The sequence below is a fragment of the Selaginella moellendorffii genome, unplaced genomic scaffold, assembly GCF_000143415.4.
Source record: "Selaginella moellendorffii unplaced genomic scaffold, v1.0 SELMOscaffold_58, whole genome shotgun sequence".
In the NCBI taxonomy this organism is placed as follows: domain Eukaryota; kingdom Viridiplantae; phylum Streptophyta; class Lycopodiopsida; order Selaginellales; family Selaginellaceae; genus Selaginella; species Selaginella moellendorffii.
This window is the reverse complement of record NW_003314319.1, coordinates 669,289-692,601: the sequence shown is the minus strand read 5'-3', so window position 1 is coordinate 692,601 and position 23,313 is coordinate 669,289. Positions and strand designations below refer to the sequence as shown.

The 23,313-nt window shown below is 47.8% G+C and overlaps 7 protein-coding genes across 17 annotated transcripts; 4 read left to right on the top strand and 3 right to left on the bottom strand.

Moving 5' to 3' along the window:
• The first annotated feature begins 438 nt into the window (after positions 1-438).
• On the top strand, positions 439-2,417 carry LOC9651145 (alcohol dehydrogenase class-3). 2 transcript variants are annotated; one of them, XM_024688547.1, is made up of 12 exons: positions 439-475; positions 589-667; positions 747-811; positions 903-974; positions 1,029-1,075; positions 1,138-1,463; positions 1,513-1,595; positions 1,650-1,725; positions 1,779-1,840; positions 1,896-1,991; positions 2,040-2,201; positions 2,253-2,417. In XM_024688547.1, exons 2-12 carry the CDS (start codon positions 628-630, stop codon positions 2,364-2,366), a joined length of 1,143 nt encoding a protein of 380 aa, XP_024544315.1. In that variant the 5' UTR covers positions 439-475; positions 589-627; the 3' UTR covers positions 2,367-2,417. The 2 variants fall into 2 exon arrangements, with proteins under 2 accessions (XP_024544315.1, XP_002983569.2); XM_002983523.2 differs by lacking the exon at positions 439-475 and having other exon boundaries at positions 488-667.
• Positions 2,418-2,453: 36 nt separating this feature from the next.
• Positions 2,454-4,861, top strand: LOC9655041 (ultraviolet-B receptor UVR8). The gene is made up of 15 exons (XM_002983522.2): positions 2,454-2,753; positions 2,820-2,896; positions 2,955-3,033; positions 3,136-3,195; positions 3,250-3,351; positions 3,415-3,508; positions 3,556-3,598; positions 3,656-3,701; positions 3,760-3,806; positions 4,042-4,144; positions 4,197-4,251; positions 4,303-4,363; positions 4,420-4,456; positions 4,524-4,603; positions 4,669-4,861. Exons 1-15 carry the CDS (start codon positions 2,495-2,497, stop codon positions 4,792-4,794), a joined length of 1,269 nt encoding a protein of 422 aa, XP_002983568.2. The 5' UTR covers positions 2,454-2,494; the 3' UTR covers positions 4,795-4,861.
• A 447-nt stretch (positions 4,862-5,308) lies between these two features.
• Positions 5,309-7,943, bottom strand: LOC9651144. The gene is made up of 4 exons (XM_024688524.1): positions 7,902-7,943; positions 7,350-7,474; positions 5,990-6,975; positions 5,309-5,922 (listed from the first exon to the last, which is right to left on the bottom strand). Exons 1-4 carry the CDS (start codon positions 7,941-7,943, stop codon positions 5,309-5,311), a joined length of 1,767 nt encoding a protein of 588 aa, XP_024544292.1.
• A 6,077-nt stretch (positions 7,944-14,020) lies between these two features.
• On the bottom strand, positions 14,021-14,620 carry LOC9655039 (putative gamma-glutamylcyclotransferase At3g02910). Its single transcript, XM_002983433.2, has one exon. The coding sequence runs from the start codon at positions 14,618-14,620 to the stop codon at positions 14,021-14,023; it is 600 nt and encodes a 199-aa protein (XP_002983479.1).
• A 736-nt stretch (positions 14,621-15,356) lies between these two features.
• On the bottom strand, positions 15,357-17,198 carry LOC9651143 (histone-lysine N-methyltransferase family member SUVH9). Its single transcript, XM_002983432.2, has 4 exons — positions 17,106-17,198; positions 16,604-17,035; positions 15,591-16,116; positions 15,357-15,523 (listed from the first exon to the last, which is right to left on the bottom strand). Exons 1-4 carry the CDS (start codon positions 17,193-17,195, stop codon positions 15,519-15,521), a joined length of 1,053 nt encoding a protein of 350 aa, XP_002983478.2. The 5' UTR covers positions 17,196-17,198; the 3' UTR covers positions 15,357-15,518.
• A 133-nt stretch (positions 17,199-17,331) lies between these two features.
• LOC9651142 (protein DJ-1 homolog D) lies at positions 17,332-19,242 on the top strand. 2 transcript variants are annotated; one of them, XM_002983520.2, is made up of 5 exons: positions 17,332-17,448; positions 17,583-17,699; positions 17,770-18,210; positions 18,350-18,712; positions 18,779-19,242. In XM_002983520.2, the coding sequence occupies exons 1-5, from the start codon at positions 17,392-17,394 to the stop codon at positions 18,968-18,970; spliced, it is 1,170 nt and encodes a 389-aa protein (XP_002983566.1). In that variant the 5' UTR covers positions 17,332-17,391; the 3' UTR covers positions 18,971-19,242. The 2 variants fall into 2 exon arrangements, with proteins under 2 accessions (XP_002983566.1, XP_024544326.1); XM_024688558.1 differs by having other exon boundaries at positions 17,395-17,507.
• Positions 19,243-19,430: 188 nt separating this feature from the next.
• On the top strand, positions 19,431-23,112 carry LOC9655038 (scarecrow-like protein 11). 9 transcript variants are annotated; one of them, XR_002994032.1, is made up of 6 exons: positions 19,431-21,571; positions 21,683-21,791; positions 22,093-22,169; positions 22,237-22,398; positions 22,455-22,565; positions 22,673-23,112. XR_002994032.1 is itself a non-coding variant. In XM_024688556.1 (2 exons), exon 1 carries the CDS (start codon positions 19,472-19,474, stop codon positions 21,548-21,550), a length of 2,079 nt encoding a protein of 692 aa, XP_024544324.1. In that variant the 5' UTR covers positions 19,431-19,471; the 3' UTR covers positions 21,551-21,571; positions 21,683-22,072. The 9 variants fall into 9 exon arrangements, 2 of the variants coding, with proteins under 2 accessions (XP_024544324.1, XP_024544325.1); XR_002994033.1 differs by having other exon boundaries at positions 22,668-23,112; XR_002994031.1 differs by having other exon boundaries at positions 22,627-23,112.
• Positions 23,113-23,313: the final 201 nt, after the last annotated feature.

Sequence of the window (23,313 nt, the reverse complement as noted above, 5' to 3'; positions counted from 1 at the left end):
CTCGCGTGTTGTGAAGGAGCAAGGCTCCAAGGTACTTTACTGTGTGTGTGTTTTCATCCAAGTGGTTGTAGCTAACAAGGCTATGGTTTTGCCCAAAAAAAAGCAAGTAGTTTGGCACTGGCACACTGGAGGAAGGTGAGTGATGAGATTATAATTATCATCACTGATAATTTGATTGCTGGAACCTTTGGTTGTGAGATTTTTGATAGACCGACTATGAGGATGTGGATCCTATTCCACAGCGGAGGTATCGTCCCAGGCCAGGCCCTACTCCAAGATCCATCCCCAAAGTTTCTAAAGGGAACTAAAGAAGAAAACATGTCATACATATCATATCTTTGTTAATATATAATAACAAAGAGTAAGATAAATAGCAAATAACAAAGATAACAATAATAGTTTGTATAAACCCTAAACCCGTATCCTCTGTTTTTATCTAGGGTTTTTCTTTGACGAGTTTCACACGCGCTCGAAGGTAATAGAATTCTTTACTCGCTAATTAATCCGATTCTAGGCACGATGCTTTCGATTCTCAAGAGAGGCCTCGTGCATTCTTCGTTTTACCTCAAACGGGAAGTTTTGGACCAGGGCTGCGATTCCAGGGTTGGGCGCTGGAGCTCCAGATTCATGGCGTCGGCGACGGCGGGCAAGGTCATTACGTGCAAGGGTGAGTGATTTGCCGCAGCAATCGATCCATCGCGCGCCGGCGATCTTCGGCATTGCTGAGATATCTGGATTTGTGGCAGCTGCTGTGGCGTACGAGGCTGGCAAGGCGCTGAGCATTGAGGAAGTGGAAGTAGCTCCTCCAAAGGTATGGATCGATCGTTTTCATCCAGGGTCCGGATCATCAACCTTATCCCTTTCGCAAAATTTTGGTTTTTTTCCTTCGTTTCTTTGTGTAGGCTAATGAAGTACGCATCAAAATCACGCACACTGCTCTCTGCCACACCGATCACTACACACTCAGCGGACAGGTTTGTGAGCTACGATTTTTTCCTCTTCTATGTATGATAAATTGTTCTTGACAGGATCCAGAGGGGCTCTTTCCATGCATTCTCGGACATGAAGCGGCCGGGTAAGCGAAAGAACTTGGAGGATCTTTGTTCTAGCTCAATGTAAACTCTTTTTCTTTCTAAGGATTGTGGAGAGTGTTGGGGAGGGTGTCACCGATGTGAAGCCAGGAGACCACGTTATTCCCTGCTACCAGGCCGAGTGCAAGGAATGCAAATATTGCAAGTCCGGGAAGACAAACCTGTGCATCAAGGTTCGTCCAGCAACCGGCAAAGGCGTGATGCTTGCTGATGGCCAGCCGAGATTCAGTGTCAAAGGAAAGCCTATCTACCATTTCATGGGAACCTCGACTTTCAGCGAGTACACGGTTGTCCATGACGTTTCAGTGGCCAAGATAAATCCGGAAGCGCCGCTAGACAAGGTTTGCTTGCTTGGATGCGGTATTCCTACAGGTAAAGTTCTGAGCCATTTTATCAGATTAATCTGTTTTTTCTCTTGCAGGTCTTGGTGCCGTGTTCAACACTGCTAAAGTTGAGGCAGGATCAACAGTAGCAGTTTTTGGGCTTGGAACAGTCGGCTTGGCGGTAAACGAGCTTTTGATTCGTTAAAAAGCTGGGAGTAATGTTCACGTAATGCAGGTCTGTGAGGGAGCCAAGAAAGCTGGAGCATCAAGAATAATTGGAGTGGACATGAATCCAGCCAAGTACGAGCTGGGTAAGGGATTCGCATCAAGCCTTTTAGCACACACGCGTTTATTTATTTTGCAGCAAAGAAGTTCGGAGCAACCGAGTTTGTTAATCCGAAGGACCACGACAAGCCAATCCAGCAGGTTTGCTGTCTGCATTCCTCTACAACAGAGAACTGAACGGTGTTCGAGACTGTAGGTGCTGGTCGATCTCACAGATGGTGGAGTGGATTACAGCTTCGAGTGCATCGGAAACGTCAAAGTCATGCGCGCTGCTCTAGAAGCTTGCCACAGGGTAAGAGAGACATTCCAAATGAAAAACTTTTGATTCCTTTTCTCGCAGGGCTGGGGAACGTCAGTGATAATAGGAGTTGCCGGAGCCGGCCAGGAAATCTCTACGCGACCATTCCAACTTGTGACTGGTCGAGTGTGGAAAGGCACGGCATTTGGTGGCTACAAGAGCCGCAGCGATGTTCCAAAGCTTGTCGAGCAGTACTTGCAAAAGGTACGAGCTTCCATTCTTCCCAGGAACTTGAGCTGATTGTCTGCTGCGCAGGAAATCAAGGTGGACGAGTATATCACTCACAACTTCAAGCTGGACAGTATCAACGAAGCGTTTGAGCTCCTGGAAGCAGGCAAGTGTTTGAGAGCGGTGATTCACATGGAATAGAGTACCTTTTCGTCTCTAATGAATGAAATGGTGGCTCTCTTTTCTAGCTCTCATCTTCACGCTTTTAAAGGTAGTACTTTCTTTTGTACTTCGCATTTTTTGCTAGGTCTCCGCTTGCTCTAGTAGCGATGGGTCCTTCCAGATTGCAGCTATGGATGCGCTCGGTCATCAAGCGGCGAAGGGCGTATGGTCTCACAGCCAAGAACAAAGTGGAGGTCTCGGGCAAGGCTGGAAAAAGATGGGTGGCGCTGTGGGGAAATGGCGATCAAGGCAGGCTCGGCCTCAGCGAGTCGGGCTCTCAATTCGAGCCAGTTTTGTGCCGAGCGCTGGAATCTCACGAGCCTTGCTCTGTCTCTTGCGGTGGTGCTCACACACTCATCCTCACTGGTATGTTGGTCTTTTCCTCTCGTTTCCATGGATTTTTCTCTTCGCTACTTTGGATGGTATTTGCAGACAAGGGACGTGTGTTTGCAACTGGATTGAACAGTAGCGGTCAGCTTGGAGTTCCATTGAAGAGCGAATCTAGCTTTGTAAGTTTCTTCCTTTTTTCTACTTGGGAGCGTTCATTCTACGTGATTTTTGGTGTAGGATCCTGTGGAGGTGCATGGGTTTCCTGATCCTTGTGTACATATTGCAGCTGGACGGTACCATTCTGCTGCCATCACTTGTATAAAATCTCTAGCTGGATTGTCTTGCATGTTCTTTGTGATCTCTCTGTTCTCTTTCCCTTTTCGCTTTGCTGAATCGTTTGTGACTTGTGTCTATGCAGCAAGTGGCGAGACTTATGTCTGGGGAAGAAACAGCGAAGGTCAGCTGGGACTCGGCAAACGTAAGTGTAGTGTTTTCTTTTCTCCCAATCGTTGCAAGCTCTTGCTTGTTACAGGTGCTAAGTCGGTTTACATCACTCCGCAGAAGATGGAATCCTTGGCCGGAATGCGCTTGAAGGCTCTGGCTCTGGGAACGGACCATTCACTTGGACTTGCGGGTATGAAGGGAAGAAACATATGACAAATGGTGATGTTTGTTGTCTTGTTGTTTATTTTTCCAGAAACTGGCCAAGTTCTGAGCTGGGGAACCAATAGATTTGGTTGCCTTGGACACGGCGAGATGACGGGATTCTTTGACTTCTTTAAAGATACAAAGTAAGTGGTGTGTTTGTTGCTTACGTCTATAATCTCGTACTTCACAGTGAGTACACTCCAAGGATAATCCACTGTCTAGAAAAGCTCCAGGTGAAATTCGTGCTTTGCGTATTCACTAAGTAGACATTTATTTTTCTTTTCGTGCAGGTTCGTAGCGTTTCGGCCGGACTAGTGCACTCTGCGTGTGCGGATGGTAAGGAGGTGATGTGTGCAAATCTTTCTTTATTTCAATGTTTTTATTTTCTCCACAGACAGTGGAACGATTTACTCGTTTGGCCAAGGCTCGATGTGTCAGCTGGTATGGTCGTCTCGTCAGTTTCTTCTTAGCTTAGAGGAGAGGTCTTGAGATCTCAATCTCTGATGAATTTCTTAGGTGAAGATGACGAACCTGCTTGAATCTTAGATCAACAACCAAGAAGGCGGCGCCAGTCACGTAGTTGCTTGGGATAGTGTGTGTGTGCTAAAGTTTCTTTTCTTCTTTTCTTTTTGTCTTTCTCCCTTTTCCTTTCACTCAAGGTGTGATATTTATGCAGGGCCTTGGCAACAACAACGATGCGTCACAGCCATGTCCAATTCCAGATCTTCCTCGCGTCTCTTCCATTTCGTGCGGAGGCTATCACACCGGTGCTATAACTCGTAAGAAGAAAACGCTCGTTTCATCCTCACTATCTTTTCTCTTGTGTTTTAGAGGACGGCGACATTTATACGTGGGGATCTAACGAGCATGGCTGCCTGGGCTCTGGGTAGGCACACAGAAAAGCTTTCATTGCCAGAAAGTCTCAAGTTTTTATCAGATTTCGTGCGAGTAGCAAGCCACTGCGTTTGGAAAGCTTGGCCGAGGCATTCATGTCAGAGGTATCTATCGCATTTCACTCTAACAAATCTTACTGTTGCGTGATTCCGTGTTTTAGATATCGTGTGGATGGAAGCACACAGCAGCTATAAGCGGTAAGCAAAACCCAAGCTAGAAACTTGATGAAAGCTCTAAGGAACAATGTATCCCTCGCGAGTGTAGATGGCTACATTTTTAGCTGGGGATGGGGAGGATCATATGGAACTTACGCAACGCAAGCAGAATCAAGCGGCGGCCAGCTCGTAAGTTTCTCCAAAGTTCCAAAGTTCTTCGTGAAAATATCGAAAGGTCTTCGTGCTTTTTCCAGGGAGTTGGGACCGATTTTGATTTTTTCGAGCCTGTTCCAATCGAGATGGATGATCGGCTTTCGGCGCTTCACGTCTCCTGTGGTTTCAATCACACGGCAGCCATTCTCGAGGAGATAGAGATATAGAAATTCTTTGCTTGTATTCTTTTGAAGTCACAACACGAGGTGGTCCGGCTATTCTTTTTTCAGACTATCATTTCTTTGGATCAGGTCGGCAGTTTCATTCCTACTGCTACGCGCGCTGCTTCCCCCCTGAAGTAGACCAGTGGAACAATTGACGAGCCATCAGAAGCGAGGCTTGGAATTCTTTATCTAAAATTTGGTTTATATATTGGAATTATTGATTGGAATAAGTATTGGTTTTTGGAACGAGAAATGCCAGGATCACCATTGGTTTGTGGGAACAGGAACTCTTGCCGATGACTTTCTGTGCGATAAATGCAAGGTGGTGGCCGAGCTTCCTCTTCTGAACTCCATAACTTTTGCTATGGGAGCCGGCAGTAGCAGCAGCGAGATTGAGAAACTTATCAAAGGCTTTCAAGAGCTTTCGAGTTCTTCCAGATCGACGATAGGTTCTTATTCCTGAAATGCTTTGGAGACAGAACCATTGTATTTCATATTTATTCTGGTATAGTTAGATTTAACTAGATAAACGATCTGCTAAGTCCAGAGTGAGAGCAACCATGGTTAAAGTCGGGTTCCAGGATCCACTTCTTGGCCACAGTGCAGCACCTGTGATATAAATGTTTTGCGAGCCCGCCAAGCGATAGTCAAGATCCACTAATTGATTACCATCGTCTCCAATAGGAAGAGATGATCCCTCGTGAACGCATCCTGGTCGGCGAGTCACCTTTTTGGCCGGGCGCTGGCTAGTCCATTTGTCCTTGTTCCAATACTGGAGAGAGCTTGACTTGTTGGGGGAGAGGATGTTCTCCAGCACTTGGAAAGCTCCTGCTTCCATGGCATCCCACACTTCCATATCACCTCTAGACTGCTGGATCTGCAGCTTGATGTTGGTTGTCAAGTCTGGATCTTTGTCGTTCTTTCGAATCCAAGAGGAATTCTTGATCTCTTGCTCACCCAAGATGGCAAACACAAATAAAACGTACTCCTTTGACTGTTTGAGCTGCTCCGGAGTTGCACTAGTGAGAACATCCGGCATTCGATGGCCCATGGTAATGATATCTTCGGGTTCCAGACTTGGGCTTGATATCACAGTTGCTTGGATGTGAAATTGCAGTTTTCCATGTACACCTGAAAAACCAGAATAAAAAAAAAAAAAAAACAGTTAAAGTTGGATGAACCAAACGAAGAAAACAACCTGCCAAGTAGAACGCTCCAATCTGTGGTGTCTGCTGGATATCAAGTCTGCTGGCAAATGGATACTCCTTTCGAGGCACTCTTGCTGTGATGGCACTAATAAGATGGGAGCTAAATTGCAGTGGAGCTTTTGCCAGCGCTGGTATGGAATTTACGAGTAGAGTGGCGGGTGGAATTGCGCCCATGGCAAGCACGATTCTCGTTCTAGCGCTCAACGTGACTTCTCCTTTGGATGTCTCAAGCACCCCTTCACTTTCTGAGATTCTCTTCACCACGCAGTTGATAACGATTCTCAAAGGAGCCCCATGACCTTGTTTCGCAAGCGTTCTCTGGCGCAGCACTAGCTGGAGCAAAGAACCGACCACTGAAAATTTGGATCCGTCTTCAATTGAAAGTGGAGCTGGCATCACCCGCATCGCAGAGCTGACAGTGTGGAGTCGGCTGTGCATTAGCTGCATGATCTCTTCCTGCAAAGCGGAGCGGTAGAATGAATTAGTAACATTCAAAAGCCTCTCAGCTCTTTCGAAGTAGCGTCCAGCGGCGTCGATCACGGACGGGTGCCATCCCTCCATTTCTTGGGCAGTCGGTCTCGGGCACCAGCCGCTCCATTTCGTCGATCGCCCGCCAAAAAAAGGTGCCACCCCGTGTACCCACTTTGCATAGGGAGACTCTGCTGTGGCTTGCGTGAGTGTCCACGGATAGCTTTCGAGTTTTGCTGCGACCGTGCCTTGGAGAGCAAGGGGAAGACTTTGGAAGTGAGCGGGCAAAAAGAAAGGTCCTCGCTCCAGCATGAGGATTTTTGCATGAGGACTTTTCTCTAGAATTTGAGCTGCAAAGGCGTAGCCGCAGAATCCTGTGCCAACGATGATGTAGTCAAACGGGCCTGACTGCTGGACACTGTCCCAGCTTGGAACGAAAAAGAGGTCGTTCATGATCGAAGTGGAAGTGGGATACTGTTCCCCAGGATGTGGGAATCCAAATTCCCCACTGCAAGCATAGAAAAAGGAGGCGAGCAAAAAGCAAAGATGCAACATAGTGTAGAGCAGAGGAATGGAGTGTGAAGCGAAGAGAAAGGATATACATATATATACATATGAGGTTGCAATCTTCATATGTATATGCAAAGTATCAGTGAAAAAGAAAACAAAAACTTTTAGAGCCGAGCAATCAGCACAACACCTGTACATTTTCACAAGGCAGCAGCAGCATTGGAATTGGACCCATCTCTGGAGAGCCATCAACTTCGCTTCTAGCTCGAATTGACTACTTCGAAACTCTGTGGTGGCTTTTCTCGAACTAAAAACGACAACAACATTCGCTTACTTGTTTGGGAGTAGCCGTGAACAGTATCAAGGCAGTACTAAGATGTAAGATGATAAAATGGCAAAACATAGAGGCCGTCATATGATGCCATATTCATGCGACCTCTGCCAAATCCTTGCGCAAGCATATTGACAGCAGGTACACGCACCACTTCCATGAGCACCTATATAAAGCGCAATCAAAAAGTACCTTTAACAAGCATGGTAGATTGAGATACAGCTTGTCCTCCCGCCGTCCAAAAGGAAGTCTAGGCATCCCCTTTCACATATACACTGCGAACAGTTGAGCTTAAGAAATCGAGAAAATCAAAACAATACCTTCTCCAAAGTAAGCAACAGAAATATGACAGAATAAGGGACAACTCTTGGTCTCGAAGCCGTACCAAATATTAAGAATGGAATCAGTGCTACTGCGTGCTTGTCTTGCTGTAGTCTGGAGTCAAAAGTGTCAATACTTGACGATGATATCAGGATTCCCGTTCCAGTACGATGATATCAGTGTAAGGATCCCCCTTGAAGGTTCCAGTACAATGAAAGCAATTCCTGCGTACAGCATGTAAGAAAGCAAGCTAAAGAATCACCAAAACGTACCATTTGAAGGAAGTCAGGAGTTTCTCTGTTGATCATTCCCATACCTGCAAACCACAGAATTAGAGAAAACGAAAGAACGAATCGAACGAAGCATTGCGAGGATAACCCTTTCCACCAAAGAGCAGCGCATGAACTGTTGCTTCAAAAAATCACTGCTCCGTTCACTCGATTAAGCCTGCATGAGAAAAAACTTTTCATGTACGTATAACTTCTTAATTCTTATCCCACTGGAAATATTTGTCGCGATCGCGCGCCATTGGAAAGGAGCTGAAATCTGGCTCTGGGAAGAGATTCCAACAACCGCACCTAGTACAGCTGATCAGCCGTATCGTCACAAAATCGAGGCCGCATTCCGAGCTGCTGCCAGTGGTTAGCATCCGGAAGATCCGTGACCGTGGCGCCAGCGCGAGAACGAAGAACCAAGAATACCACCTCGTGTTATGACTTCAAAGGAATGGACAATCAAACTGTTTTTTCCTTGGAAAACTATGACAGATAGCGAGAAAAAATGTTCTGGGTTCCACGAGCATGGCTTCTTTCCCGCACTTGTCGGCGCCTCTCAATCCGTTTTGGTAAGCATGGGTTAGAAAGAATGGGAGGCAATCATGCGGCGGCCAGCTCGTAAGTTTCTCCAAATATCTCTTGCTTTTTCCAGGGAATTAGGACCGATTTTGATTTTTTCGGGCCTGTATGGATTCTGTGGTTTCAATCACACGGCAGCACCATGGCCCATCGACGGGCACGATTAGCCAGATCCGGCGGCCTTTACTCTACCTTTAAAAAAAGCTCCTTTGTTCTTTCTTTAAATTGAGGTTGAATGGTAAGGGTTTGGTTAATGGAGGCTATGGCACCTGGTTTTGCATTGATAGGAGCTGGAGGTTTTGCCAAAAAGCAATATTTGCCACTACTCTCTACGAAGCTGATGGATAGAGTTTCGTTTAAAGCAATATGGAGTCGTTCGCAGGTAGGTTTTTGAAGGATTCATTTCAGGCGATATAACCTTTTCTCCAGGAATCGGCAGAGTCAGCGGTGTCCTTGATCAAAGATCGTGTGCCGGAAGTACAGCCTAAGTGGGGTGAAGAAGGTTTTAATGACATTCTAATGGATAATAGCATCATTGGGGTGGCTATAGTTCTTGAACCAGAGATCCAGGTATGAATATCAAATTTTTAGTTTTGTATTTCTCACACATTATTTAATAGGGGACTTATGCAATTCAAGCTCTTACTGCTGGGAAACATGTATTGCAAGGTATGATAGTTTCAAACTTAAAATTGCTACTAAAATCTCACATTACAGAAAAGCCATTAGCCCCAAGTACACAGAAAGCTCAAAGTTTAGTAAACTTATACAAGGGATTAGACAATGATAAGCTGGTCTGGGCAATAGGGGAAAACTATAGATTTGAGCAAGCACTTGCAGAGGTATGAATCTTTTAAAACATAAAATATAGTTAATAAATACTTCATTTGAAACAGGCTAGTAAGTTGGTGAAGGATATAGGACATATGGTGGCGGTGGAAGTAATTCTTGAAAGTCCTATGAATATTTCACGACCTTCTTTTTCAAGCGTTTGGAGAAGGCAACTCCAGGTAATCAAATTATAATTTTTATTGTTTTGTTTTGTTTAAGCACTATTTTGCAGGGGGGATATATAATGGATAGTGCTGTTCATCAAATAGCGGGACTAAGATTGGTAAGAAGGAAGAGTTACCCTTGATTTATTTATCTGTTTATTGGTTCTGATTTTCTGTAAATAGATAACTGGCTTTGAGATTAGAAGTGTGTCAGCAATCTCCCGTCATGTGGATAATGCTCTACCTTCTCCAGACAATGTCTCAGCATTGATGTAAGTCTTTCTCTAATTAGCTTTTTAAAATGTTGTTAAAACTTGGACTTACAGAGAGTTGGAAAATGGGTGTGTGGGTACCTTAATGATATCATTTTCATGCATTACTAAAAAGGTACTAAGAAATTTGCTTTCAAAATCTGTTCTCATATAAATTATCTGAACTTTAGATGAGCTGGAAGGTTGTTGGAACTGAAGGTACAATCTATGTAGATCAAGATGTTAAAGATGATCAGCCAGGATTTTTGGTGAGTTATATTATAGACTAAGCTTACATTGACTAATAATTTGTGATGTGCGGTGAAGGTAACTTGTTCTACTTCAACCGGTAAAAATTCAGTGTTCTATCCCTGCTGTGGAGTGGAAGAAGAATTGGGAGCATTTATCAATGACATCACTATGGTAAGCATGAAGATCCTATATAATATTGACTCACTAGTTGACGTTTACTCAGGGAGGAGTACCTGACAAGCGCAGCAGTCCCAGCGAGGCATATGCTGATGTTGCCGTCATTGAAGCCATTCTTAAATCTAATGGCAATGTCATTCATGTTTAATGATATACCAAAATAAGAAGGATTAAGATAAAAGACTACTGAGTAATACGCAACGGCTTCTAATTATCTCTTGTTTCCAGGGACCTCGATCAATGTGTCAGCTGGTATGCTAATCTTGTCATTTTTTTTAGAGAGGTCTTTAGATTAATCTCTGATGAATTTCTTTTAAAGTCCCGTTTTTTCTTTCTTTATCCCTTTTCTTTTTAGGGCCTTGGTGATTCGTCTCCAATTCCCGATCTCCCTTCCTTTTCTTGTGATTGGGCGGGCACACAGAAAAACTTTCATTGCCAGAAAGCCTTAGGTGCTCATTAGGTTTTGTGCTAGTAGCAACTGCGTTTGGAAAGCTTGGCCGAGGCATTGTATCTATAGCGTTTTACTCGCATGATTTCTTGTGCTAGATATTGTGTGGATGGAAACACAAAGCAGCTGTACACAATGCAATGTGTTATTATTGTTATGACGGTTGATTTTATCGTGACATCAGTGGCGGCGACTGAATTGCTCACGTGGCTGTGTGCTGACGTGGTCTTGTTCACTCTAAGGCCAACGTCTAAAGTCATTCATGTTTAACACGAGGAAGTGGTTTCGTCAGCATGTCCGCTAGCATGGAGTTTGTCAGGCAGAACTCCAGCTCGATCATTCCTCTCTGGATCTACTCTCGTATAAAGTGGAAGTGCAGCTCAATGTGTTTAGTACGAGAGTTCTTGGTCAAGGCTATTCCAAACTGGTTATCACACAACACCTGTGTTCATTTGTAGATCCTGGAGAAGTCCCTGCAGCCACGCTGCTTCCTTGGTTGCAGCTGCTCAGCCTCGGTACTTGACATTGCCATAATAACCTGTTCTTTGCTGCACCAGCTTGCGACATTTCCATTTAGCAGGAAAACGTAGCCTGAAAAGATGCTTTCTCCTCCTCTTGAGATTGATCAAGGTACTCTCGACTCTCAGCAGATAATTTCGTGCCTGTGTCCGTGGGAGTAGCAACAGGGTTAACGTGAGTAAGGCCATACCTCTGGAGCACGTCGTAAGCATATTTTACCTGGCTTAGCTCCAGAGTGCCTCTCTCCCTGTTGATACCGAGGTCTTTCATGGCAAATTTAGCTTCAAGATACGTTTTAAATTTATGGATCAAACCTACCACGAGGATCGCAAGTAACACATAGCCCTCAGTGTCAAAATATGTTACAAGCGCACGAAAATTAGAAAAGGATCTATTCTCATGTACCATTGGTGTGGCGACTGCTTGAGTCCGTAGAGAGCTTTGTGGAGCTTGCAAACGAGGTGTTCTTCTCCAGGCTTGATAAAACCAGCTGAGCATACACCTCTTCATTGATGTCCATGTTGAGGAATGCCTGCCAGATCGCCTCCTTCGGGCGCTCCTTCAGCAACTCCACCTGGCTCTGCACCGGCTGGATTATCTGGTGCTGGGTAGAGAATTGGAACGTCGTCCAAAATCTCAGAAAGATCCACCAGAGGTGGTGGAGAAACGGGGGTTTATAGCTTCATCTCATCACTAATTTCCTGCGTTGGCAGTTATAGTCAATAAGCTTTTAGCTGCATTTCTCACTCTTGGGATCCAGCTTCCGGCGCTGAGCATCTGGAATGTGAGCGTAGGCAGCGCAGCCAAACACCCGGAGATGCCCTAATTTGGGGCTGTCCAAACTTGAAACGTGGAACATGTTGGCGAGAGCAGCACTCAACACAGCAGGGGATCTCCTGGCTGCCAACACGTTCCAAGTTTGGACAGCCCCAAATTAGGGTATCTCTGGGTGTTTGTCTGTGTTGCCTACACTCACATTCCAGATGCTCAGCACGAGAAGCTGGATCCCAAGCATGCTGAAGAAGGCAGCGTAAACTGTCCGTTCAGGCGCTCGGCGACCCCATTCTGCTGCAAGGGTGTACTTGCGGTGGATTCTTCGTGGAGGTAAAAGCCTATCGACTCTGTAACTGCCAGCCCAAGAAACTAGTGGCGAGCTGAGATGTGGTGTTTGATGAAGTTAAAAGATCGTTCACTGCTCAGAAACCATGTGGTAATATAAAACGGTGTTGTTATTATTGTTATGACGGTTGATACATCACGTGGCTGCGCGCTGACGTGATCCCATAGAAAGAAACTCGAAGAAAGCTCTAAGAAACAATGTCAACTTGGATGTTGTAATGTGTCCCTCGCGATTGTAGATGTTTACATTTATGGGAGGATCAGTTTCTCCCAAGTTCCAAAGTTCTTCGTGAAAATATCGAAAGCTCTTCGTGCTTGTTCCAGGATGATCGGCTCTCGGTAACACGGCAGCCGGAGATAGAGACATTGCTTGTCCATTCATGGGTTCCATTCCTATCCTCTGGCGCGCATTCATGATCAGCACGGCGTATCTGCTACTGCCTAACTCCAGATTTCATCGCTGGAGATGGCGCGCAGTGAGATTGCGACAGATATTTTCCAGCGGTCTCGGATTTGGAGGAATATGTACTGAAGACGTTATCGGGAGCGTGATGCAGGGATTATTTTCATGCACTTGTTCAGGTTTAATCGAGTGAAGGAAGCGCTGATTTTCGACGCAACAGTGCTGCTCTTTGGTTGAAAGGTTATTGTCGCAATGCTTCGTTCTTTTTGTTCTTTGTTTTCTCTAATTCTTTGGTTTGTAGGTGTGCGAATGATCAACAGAGAAACCACTATTTTCCAAAGCTTATTTCAAATGGTACGTGTGGTGATTGTTTGTCTTGCTTTCTTACATGCTGTTGTTACACAGGATCGTACTGGAACCTTGGAAAAGAACTAAGTATTGACACATTTTTTAACTCCAGGCTACAGACACAGTAGCACTGATTACATTCTTAATGGTATGGTACGACCCCGAGACCCAGATTGTCCCTTTTATCTGTCATAGTTCAGGCTTTCATTAGGTTGAGGAAGTGTTAGGGAGTACTTTCTCTTGCTTTCCTTAGAGAAAGTATTGTTTTGTCTTTCCTTGTTTTCTTTCTTTCGACTAGCTTAAGCAAGCTGTACTGTTTGCAATGTCATGTATGGAATTCTTTTGGACGGCGGGAGGATAAGCTTCGGATGGCGATCTCAACCTACCACCTCCGAATGTCCTTTAAGAGGTTGTTGAAGGCACTTTTTGATTGCGCTTTGTTTAAATGCTCATGGAAGAGGTGCTGGCAATATGCCTGGACAAATACCCTTGATGGAGGTCGCATGAACATCACATCATGCAGGTTTGACGGCTATTTTGTTTTGCTGCTTTTGATACTGTTCACGAGTATGCGTCTACTCGCAAGCAAGGAATCTTTTCGTTTTCAGTTTCGGAAAAGCCACCATGGAGTTTCGACAATTCGAGCTAGTAGAGATGTTGATGGCTCTCCAAGCGGCACGGTTGATGGTTCCAATGCTGGTGCTGCAATGGCGAAAGGGTAAAGTGTTGTGCTGATTGCTCGGCTCTAAAAGTTTTTGTTTTCTTTTCCAAGCGCTACTCAAAGGATGGATTGCAACTGAAAAGACTGCCCGGTAATAGGAGAAGCTAGGAGTGTGGTCCATGTGTCCTTTCGACGAGGGAACGATAAGATTCCCCGTGGGATTCTTAATAACGCGATCAGCATTCTAAAGGTCAGGTTTGTCTTTGTTCGAGATACCCTGTCTTAATTCGTGTGTGGTTTTCGTGACAGTGGCATGGCTACAAAAAACTCGAGAGCATCTTCATTTTTTCATTTTTTCATTTTTTCATTTTTTAGCAGCGATCCATGCTTGGACGTGTTCCAAAAACGTGATACCCGGCGGCCGGTTCCTCCGCGGAACATAATTCTCCGCCTCGACGGTGCTGTAGCTTGGCAAGTGTGGAGCTCCCAACATTTCCACTGCGTAACTGGATCCTGCAAAGTAAGCCTCGGCATTCACAGCTTGGGACTGAGCTAAACTTCGTTCCAGGCCCTCGACGAGAATGGATCGGCGCTCGTAGTGGCCCTTGCCGAGGCCCTCGAGCTCGTCGAGCCTGCGAAGACCAGCTTGGTCTACGAGATAGACTTCGCCGCGGACGCGGTGGCCTTGGCAGGGGAAATTGAGAAGGAAAGGCACCTGGAATGGGCCGCAGACGAGCGGGAATTCGAGCTTGGTGGTGGCGGCGGACACGAAGCAGGCGTGCTGCTGGCTCACGAGCTCCTGCATGAGCCACTCGTTCCCAAATCCTTTCTTGAGCGTCCCATAGACGAAGACGAGGCTGGAGCTACCGAGCGAGGAATCGCTATTGCCCCTGGCAGAGATCTGGAAAGAAGTAGCGCAAATTCCCAGCGCTGGAGGAACTGACGAAGTCGCTGCTAACGCCATTGAGGTTTTTCATCCCTTGGCGTCCATTTATTAAAAGTCTGTGACGTGGCACCTACGTGGATTAAAGAAACAGACAAAGCCACGTGGCAGTTACGTAACACGTGTTTTGGACATAGTTAAGAATAACCATTATTTGACTGAAAAGTAGATGGATAAGAGGAAGAAGCTTTTGCTTGCTACCTTCAGATGCTCTATTACTTGAATATTATGTGTTTAGACATAACTAGTAAAATGTGTTACTTGGCTTGATATTTCCACAATTGCTATAGAAGAAGAGAGGAAAAGTGCAAAAGATACCAATACTTAAAAGAGCCTATGCCACTTGAGATTAGCAAGTGGAACACAACTAGGGGAAATTGCTGGCAAGTATGGAGTTGGGTTTACTATTGGTCAATGAGCATTGAGTTTTGTGGAGCTTTGGACATGGAATTTGGTACATTATACATCAAGTAGCCTTCAAGTGATCGTTTTACAAACTCTTCCAAAAGAGTTTTAAGAGGAATACCACATGTTGTAGGACCAATAGATGGGAGCTATGTTCCAGTGATTGCTCCCAAAGGATCCTCAATAGAACAGGAAGGGATTATACTTGAAAAGTTTAATTTGGGATTTTTATTTTGAATGGGTTTGACTGGACAGTATGTCAAAATTCATTTGGATGCCAACTTGGAAAATACATTCTCGTCAGAGATGCTACATATCCTCCACCACTTTATACAAGAAATTTAAAGATGGATTAAATCGTTGTCAATAACATTGAAATTTAATGAGCTTTCTGAACAAGGTAATATATTGTTAATTAATTTAAAGCGTTTTAACTAGCTCCTTTTTCATAGGACATGTGTGCCGACGTGGACATAATTAAGTAGTTTACGTTGTAACTGATGCGCTTTGAATGCTACCCTGGAAACGAAAGAAACAAATCGAGAATATAGCTAAACTAGAAAAGAATCGATGAAATGAAACTTACTCGTCTTGTTCTTGAGCGGCAGCGATGGCTGTCCGGGGCATCGCCGCATCAGGAACTTGAAAACCTGGCATCCATTCGCTCCCTCGGTCTTGTGGCAGCGCACAGCGTCGTAGAGGCCATCGTAGCGGTACTCCTTCCTGGACGGGGTGAAAGCCGAGGGCCTCCCGCGGATCACGCGAACCGGGATGTTGAGATCCACGGAGTTCGCGAGAGCTAAGTTGCCGCGAGTGAGCTCCTGGTCCCGTGCCTTCTCGTCACGCACGCTCACAGCATTGTTGCCGCCGCTGCCGCAGTACTCAAACTCGTCGCCGTTGTCGCGGTTGTCCTTGTAGCCACCCGAGAGGATGATGCTGGTGGCGATGGCGCGGCCGAGCGGGCTCTGGGAGTCGGGGAAGAAGCCGATCCCGGCCTGGACGTGGTTGTGGAGGCCGACGATGAGCAGCTCGGCGCGGAAGGAGAAGGCGTCGAACACCTCCACGCCGGGGACGTGGCCGTGGGATCGGTGCTCCTGGTTCACCCATTGCTTCTGCGAAGGAAAACGATGGTGGATGAGAAACTTTGGAAGAACTACACAAAAGCTGGCCAAGAAGAAACTCCTGAGAAAGTACGAGAAACTGAAGTGGAAGAAGATCATTGCGATGGGAAGAAAAAAAGGCTAAGACTGTTCGATCGACGAGCATGCGAAACAAAGCAGCAAAAAAGAATGCCGGCAAGAAGAACACGAGGAGAAGAGAGAAAAGGCGGAGGAAGAAAGTGTGGGATAGAATGGAAATCTATCACGAATGGTGGATGAGAGAAACTTGGAAGAACTATGTACAAGAGCGAGAAAGAAGAAATCCATCCGTGAGAAAGTCCGAGAAACCGAAGTAAGATGACGATGGGAAGGAAATAACACTGTTTGATTGGCGAAGAGAGCATACGAAACAAAGCAGCAGTGAGATCCAAAAGAATGCCGGCAAGAAGAACACGGGGAGATAGAATGGAAATCGAGGAGAAAAGGGAAAGGAACTTACATCGATGCGCATTTGCTTCATCGCGGCTGTGTCCGGTCGCACGGTGCCCTTCGCCTCGAGTTTCTGGCGCAGCGCCTCGAATCTCTCCTGCGCTTGCTTCACTCGCCGCCGCGCCTCCTGCCATGACTGCCGCAGGATGATCGAAAGCTCCATTCTTGGCTGTGGCACTGGCTCGGATTTCTTCTTCTTGGTCCTGGCCATATCCATCTCGAGCATCATCAGGCTCGTCGGCTTGGGGCGCTCATTCCGTCCTCCTCGCTCTGGCGCTAGGCGTTTGTTCTCCTCCTCCGGATCCTTGTGCCGTGGCGATTCCTCCTTGATCTTCCGCTGCTGCGGCCACCGCCGGACGGCGATCGGCAGCGCCGGCTCCACCAATTTTGCCGCTTCTTGCCCACGGGATTTCTCCTCGCCGCCGCCGCCGCTCGAATTGAGCTGCAATGATCGATCGCCGGATGAGGCAAACCCGCGCGCAAATATCAACGACAACGATCAAGAACTCTACCTCGCCGGATTTTGGATCGCCTCCTTCGCGAAGCCTCTTCCTCGGCCAGGAGCGATGCGCGATCGGCCGCATGCCTACATTGCTCTCCATCGCTTTGCCCAAAACCTAAGCTCGCCTCACCTGGCCGTACAAGTCACCAACGATCATGTGTACGAACGTCATTTTTTCATGTTGGAACTATGGAGGGAAATTCATTCACTTCCCATTAAAAAAATTTGACACGTGTTTGAGGTTAAAATCGCGTGACACGTAGTGACAGAGAGCTGACCTAGGTTTCTCCAGCGCTATGGCGAGCTCGAGGTCGGTTCTTCTCATCTGCGGCGATTTCGTGGAAGACTATGAGGTGAGTTTGATTGATCGGGCGCGGCGATGGATAGAGGAGTGATCTAGTGCCGAGAGAATGTAGGCAATCATCTAGATTTGGCAAGTTTTTCCTTAGGCAAGAGCATTGACTTTCGATTTGTTTGTTCTTCTAAGGTTATGGTTCCATTTCAAGCCTTGCAAGCTTATGGTGTCAAAGTCGATGCTGTTTGTCCGGGAAAAAAGGCTGGCGAGAGCTGCGCGACCGCAATCCACGACTTTGTTGGTTTCCAGGTGAATGAATTCCTTCTTTTGGACTGGGAGCGTGGAGTGGATTATTTTTGGCTTGTGTTCTTCATGGCAGACTTATGCCGAGCTTCGTGGTCACAACTTTAGTCTCAACAAGGACTTTCATGGCGTGAAAGCTGAGAGCTATGACGCTCTCGTTATTCCAGGTGGTCGTGCTCCGGAGTACTTGTCTCTTGACGATGAAGTTCTCGAGATTGTCAAGTCGTTCCACAAGTCTAGGAAGCCGATAGCATCGATTTGCCACGGACAGCTGATCCTCGCCGCGGCAGGAATTCTGCAAGGCAAGAAGTCGACGGCGTATCCGGCAGTCAAGCCTGTTATTGTCAGTGCTGGTGGAGTTTGGCAAGAGCCGAATCCAATCTCCAAGTGCTTCCGAGATGGTAGCCTCATCACCGGTGCTGCATATCCTGGCCACCCGGAGTTTATTGGTCTTTTGCTCGACTCTCTTGGTGCAACCATCGAAAACGGCAAGAAGAAAGTATTAATGCTATGCGGGGTAAGAAGTCTTTCTCTCTTTCTTTTCTACTTCTTCCGGTTTTTTCTACTAGTTTTCCTTGACAACTTGATCGAGAAGTAGTTTTCCTTGCAGTTGTGCTTTGATCATGTTCTAAGCCAAGTTTGTTTTTGCTTTGAAGGATTTCATGGAGGACTACGAAGCAATGGTGCCATGCCAGACGCTGCAAGCTGTTGGCTACACCGTCGACTCGGTGTGCCCGGGTAAAAAGGCCGGCGAGACCGTGGCCACCGCAGTTCATGACTTTGAGGGAGCGCAAACTTACAGCGAGAAGCCTGGTCACAACTTCCCGCTGACCGCCACCTTCGACGCTGTCAAAGCTGAGGGGTACGACGCGCTTGTGATCCCCGGAGGCCGCGCTCCAGAGTACTTGTCTCTCAACGACAAAGTCCTGAGGCTTGTCCGGGAGTTTGACACGAGCAGCAAGCCCATCGCGTCGATTTGTCACGGGCAGCAAATCCTCGCTGCAGCAGGAGTTTTACAGGTGAATGATATATCTTTCTTGAGTTTGCTTCGATTAAACACAGAGCTCGTTTGGTTTCTACTGCAGGGAAAGAAATGCACGGCTTATCCAGCAGTGAAGCCTCAAGTTGTGCTAAGTGGTGCTGAGTGGATCGAGCCGGATCCAATAACGATGGCTCACACACATGGCAAACTTGTCACCGCTGCTGCCTGGCCCGCGCATCCAGAGTTCGTAGCTCAGTTGCTCTCTCTTCTCGGGACCACTATCCACTTCAAGTAAAAGCAAGTAAGCCGAGCTTTTCCTGTTTTCCTTGAGACAGAGTTGGAGATTTCGTCTACCTCTCCGTGTTGATCGGGTCAGTGTTTGATCCAAGTCCGATCCGGTCTGGAAGAATGACAGTCCATTTGGTGTTTGATCTTCTCGTCGTCTAAGTCTTTCCTGGGCCTTGTTGACGCAGGAGTAAAGCTTTAGCGAAAGAATGATGGAATGATATTTATATCCTTGTGGGAACATTATAGTTCTGGAACTAGAAGACACGATTTGGAAACGTTCAATGGTTTTTTTTTTTTTGTGTTCTGGGACGTGCGTGATTTTTGATTTTGTATCTATTACATCACGACAAAACGATCAGATACAAGCACAAAAGATTAAAAAATGCCCGTGGCGCGGTGCCGGCCGTTGGATCCATAGACAACCGAGGTGAAATCTGGCCGTCGGATAAGTCTGTTCTTTCAAAATTACTATTAAGCCCTAAAACAGGGGAGAGGGAAGAGCACGGCTATGGCGGACAAGCCTAGGGCGAATGGCGCGTCGTCGTCCTCCATGCGCGAACTCGTCTCGCCGCTCGCGATCAAGCTCCAGCAAGTGTGGCTACAGACGCAGTTCCGCCCGTCGAGAGATTCCAATGCAGCAGTGGATTTGCCGCTGCCGTCGCCTGGCGGAGCGGCTGGATCGGTCGGCGATGTTGGAAATTTCTCGCCGTCGCCACCGACGCTCACCTCTCCCGTCAACGCCGCGGCCATGGCAGTGGCGGGCACTCCGTCGTCATCCTCGGAGAGTGGCGATGATAGCTGGGGTTGCGTCGCGATGGAACCCCGCGTGTCTGGGGTCGACGAGAATGCGGTGCTGCAGTACATCGATAGCATGCTCATGGAGAACCAGATCGGGGAGCAAGCGTGCCTGGATCTGGAGGTGAGCGTCGGCGCGCTCCAGGCAGAGCTCGCGGAGCTGATCCAGACCTCGCCGCCCGAGGTAAGCCCGAATCTCGACTGGAGGAGCGATATTTCGAGCAGCGCCGGCTATGGTGCCTCGCAGCCATCGCCGTCGCAGCTTCCACCGGCCCCGCAGGGATCATCGTCGCGAAGGAACTCCCCCTCCTCGCTCCTGGGTTCTTGGACATCGCAGCCTTCCTTCGCCGTGGATAATCCTTCTACTTCGTCCTTGCATCACCACCAAGAAAACACTGTGGAGAGGAATCGAGAGAGCTTGCAGCCATCGCCCAGCCTTAAGAAGCGGAGCCACGGGGAGACGAGCGCCAGTGGCAGCGGCTTCCAGATGGTGGGATTTTTCGAGCGCCAGAACCTCTTTGGGCTGGATTGGAACGGCAGGTCGAATGGAATTGCAGCAGCGGGGGCGACGACGCAGGGATTTCCCAACCGGCCTCCCAGGCTGATCGTACAGAGGAGCGAGAACTACACTCGGCTGTGGGATAGAATGGGGCTCAGGAGTCATCTCCTGGACAAGCTGGTGCTGTGCGGCGAGGCGGTGTGGAGCGACGACTTCGGCAGCGCTTTGGCGATCATGGAGGAGCTCCGGGAGCAAGCCGGACCCGAGGGCGACGCGACGCAGCGGGTAGTTCATTACTTCCTACATGCATTGAACGCCCGGATGAGCAACACGGGCTCCAGGTTCTACAGCGTCATGTGTAAGGCGCGGCCTTCCATCGCTGAGACGCTCAAGGCGGTCCAGATGATCCTCAAGCACACCCCCTTCCTCGGGCTGCCACATTTCTTCACGAACCAGATCATCCTCGAGGCCATCAAGGGCGAGCGCAAAGTACACATTGTCGACTTTGGGATCATGTATGGGCTCCAGTGGCCGGCGCTGCTCCAGCTCTTGGCGGAGAGGAAGGAGGGTCCCCCGCAGCTCCGGATCACGGGGGTGGATCTTCCACCCAGAGCGCTCAACAATCACTCGGGGAGGATACGAGAGACGGGGAGCCGGCTCAAGCGCTGCGCACAGGACTGGGGGATTCCTTTCAAGTTCCGGTCGCTCTCGTGTGCATGGGAGAGCATGGAGCCGGGGCTGCTGCAGCTCAAGGACGACGAAGTTCTCATCATCAGCTGCTCGTTCAAGCAGACCAACTTGTTTGATGGGTCGGTGATCGCCGAGAGCCCGAAACTCCAGTGGCTGACCCGGATCCGGAACCTCCACCCGAAGGTTTTCATCCAGTCGCTGGCCAGCTCCAACTTTGCGGGGCCGATCTTCCTCCAGAGGTTCCAGGAGGCGCTCGTCCACCACGCGGCAGTGTTCGCGGCCATGGACGCTTGCATCTCGAGGATGCTGCCCGAACGGCGGGTGATCGAGCAGGACAAGTACGGGCGGGAGATCATGAACATCATCGCCTGCGAGGGGTTGGACAGGGTGGAGCGGTCCGAGACGCACCAGCAGTGGCACCACCTCGCGGTCAAGGCGGGGCTTGAGGTGATGCCGCTCAGCCCGGCCCTGTTCGAGGAGTCGAAAGCTTTCGCCAGGTTCTACAACAGGGATCTCACAGTGAACAGGGACGGGGAATGGATGTGGCTGGGATGGAGAGACCAGATCATCCATGCGTACTCTGCATGGCGTGCGGCAACGTGAGCGCATGATTGAATTTCAAAGGTACTTCTCTATCTCTACTTTTATTACTTCCTCGCTCCCTCCTTCCTCCAGCTTTGCGTCTCGAGTCACTTTCGGAAGCCATTCGGCTGACTTTGTTTCAGTAACTTGCAGCTCGGTCCATTACGGGGTGGCTCGCTGTTGCTGGAATCGATCGTTCACGCGTCCGCTAGCACGGGAGGCACGCATTGTTCGCTGGATGGTCAAGATTTGGATCCCCCCCGTAAGTGTTCAGTGTGAAAGGTTGGAGTTCCAGAAAGCGAGGGGGGGGGGAGGAAAGAAAGACTTTCTTTCCTTGGGAGCGATGCTGGATTAGTGTAATTGTCATGCTGTGGTGGGGTGTATAGTTGTTCGCTGCTTGTTTCTTTTTTTTTTTCTTCTTTCTATTCCTTTTGGTTTTTTCTTTCTCGACTATCAATGGCTCCGCAAGCAAAGAAGATGTTGGGGCCAGAGAAGAGATATATATATATGTACCTCCATTCTTTTTAACTTCATGGTCTAACACATCTTGTGCAATTATTTAGCGAAGATAACTCACGTTGGAACAAGTGGTGGCCGACAGCATCTGTCAACATCAAAGATGATGGTGTTACTTGTACGGGTAAGTTTATGATCTCCCGCAAGGAACCAGTTGCTCGTTTTTCCTGATCTCCACGCTCTTGTTCCAGGAATCACTGGCTAAACAAACAGCTCTAGACAACGACGATACAAACAAGCAGAGGGAAGTGCATTTTTGCAAACAGTGTCGGCAGGATTAAAGCAAGCAATCAGATGATTTAATCAACAAGGAAGAGCGCAGTTGCTGGAATCGCGCCTCGAGTTCTCAAAAGGTTCGCTATGTTCCTCTTTTGTTTATGACAGCGTTGCTCAGCTACTTGCTCTGTAGAGTGTGTAGCGCTCCTTTTGCGGGGCCATGGAGTGATGGTGTGCGCCACTAAACAAATCATTGATGCACAACACAAGTGGGTCAATGGATCGAGTCAACAGTGAGCCCAAGGTAGAAAAGCTTTACCGCTCTTGTGTTCGTTCTTTGACTTGACGATAGAAAAACGTTTCAGGCTGCTGTTCGTTTTTTGACTTTGACAATACTGTGTGTTAGAAAAGGTGAAAGAAGTTTCAACATGTCAAATCGCGAAGGGCGGCATTTTGGCCACGAGAGAGAAAAAATATTCTCTGTGTCCCTCGTGATTTCGGCACTCGCTCTGGCATCGCCGCATACAAACATCGTTCCAATTGGGGACGTGATGCTGCGTAGAACAAGCGGATCGAGCGCACGCCTCGGCGCAAGCATCCAATCCGAGACCCCACACTCAGTGCGTCACATCCTTTGCAAAGCTGCCCACTCGCTTCATCATCCGATCCGACGCGCACACGCGCTTGCAAGCGAATCGATCCCGCAGGGAATCCAAATCCTGCGCGACGCCGCCACCGGATCACCACGAGCCCTCATCCTATCCGCGCAACAAAGCATAGAACCCGTTCGTTTGATCATGTCAGGAAAAAATACTATGTTGAACAAAGTCGTGTTTATTCCTTGACTTGGTTGACCGAAGTTTCAGGCTCCTCGCCGGTCTTGTGTTCGTTCTTTGACTTTACGAACTTTCCACAAGAAACCATGGGACGGAATGTTTGAATTTGAATGGGACGGAATCTTTGGATTTGCAAGGTGGCGAACTGTTTGTAGAAATGAAACGAAAGAGGCCAGATACTGTTCTGGAAGAAGGTAAAATCTCCCAACTTTTGTG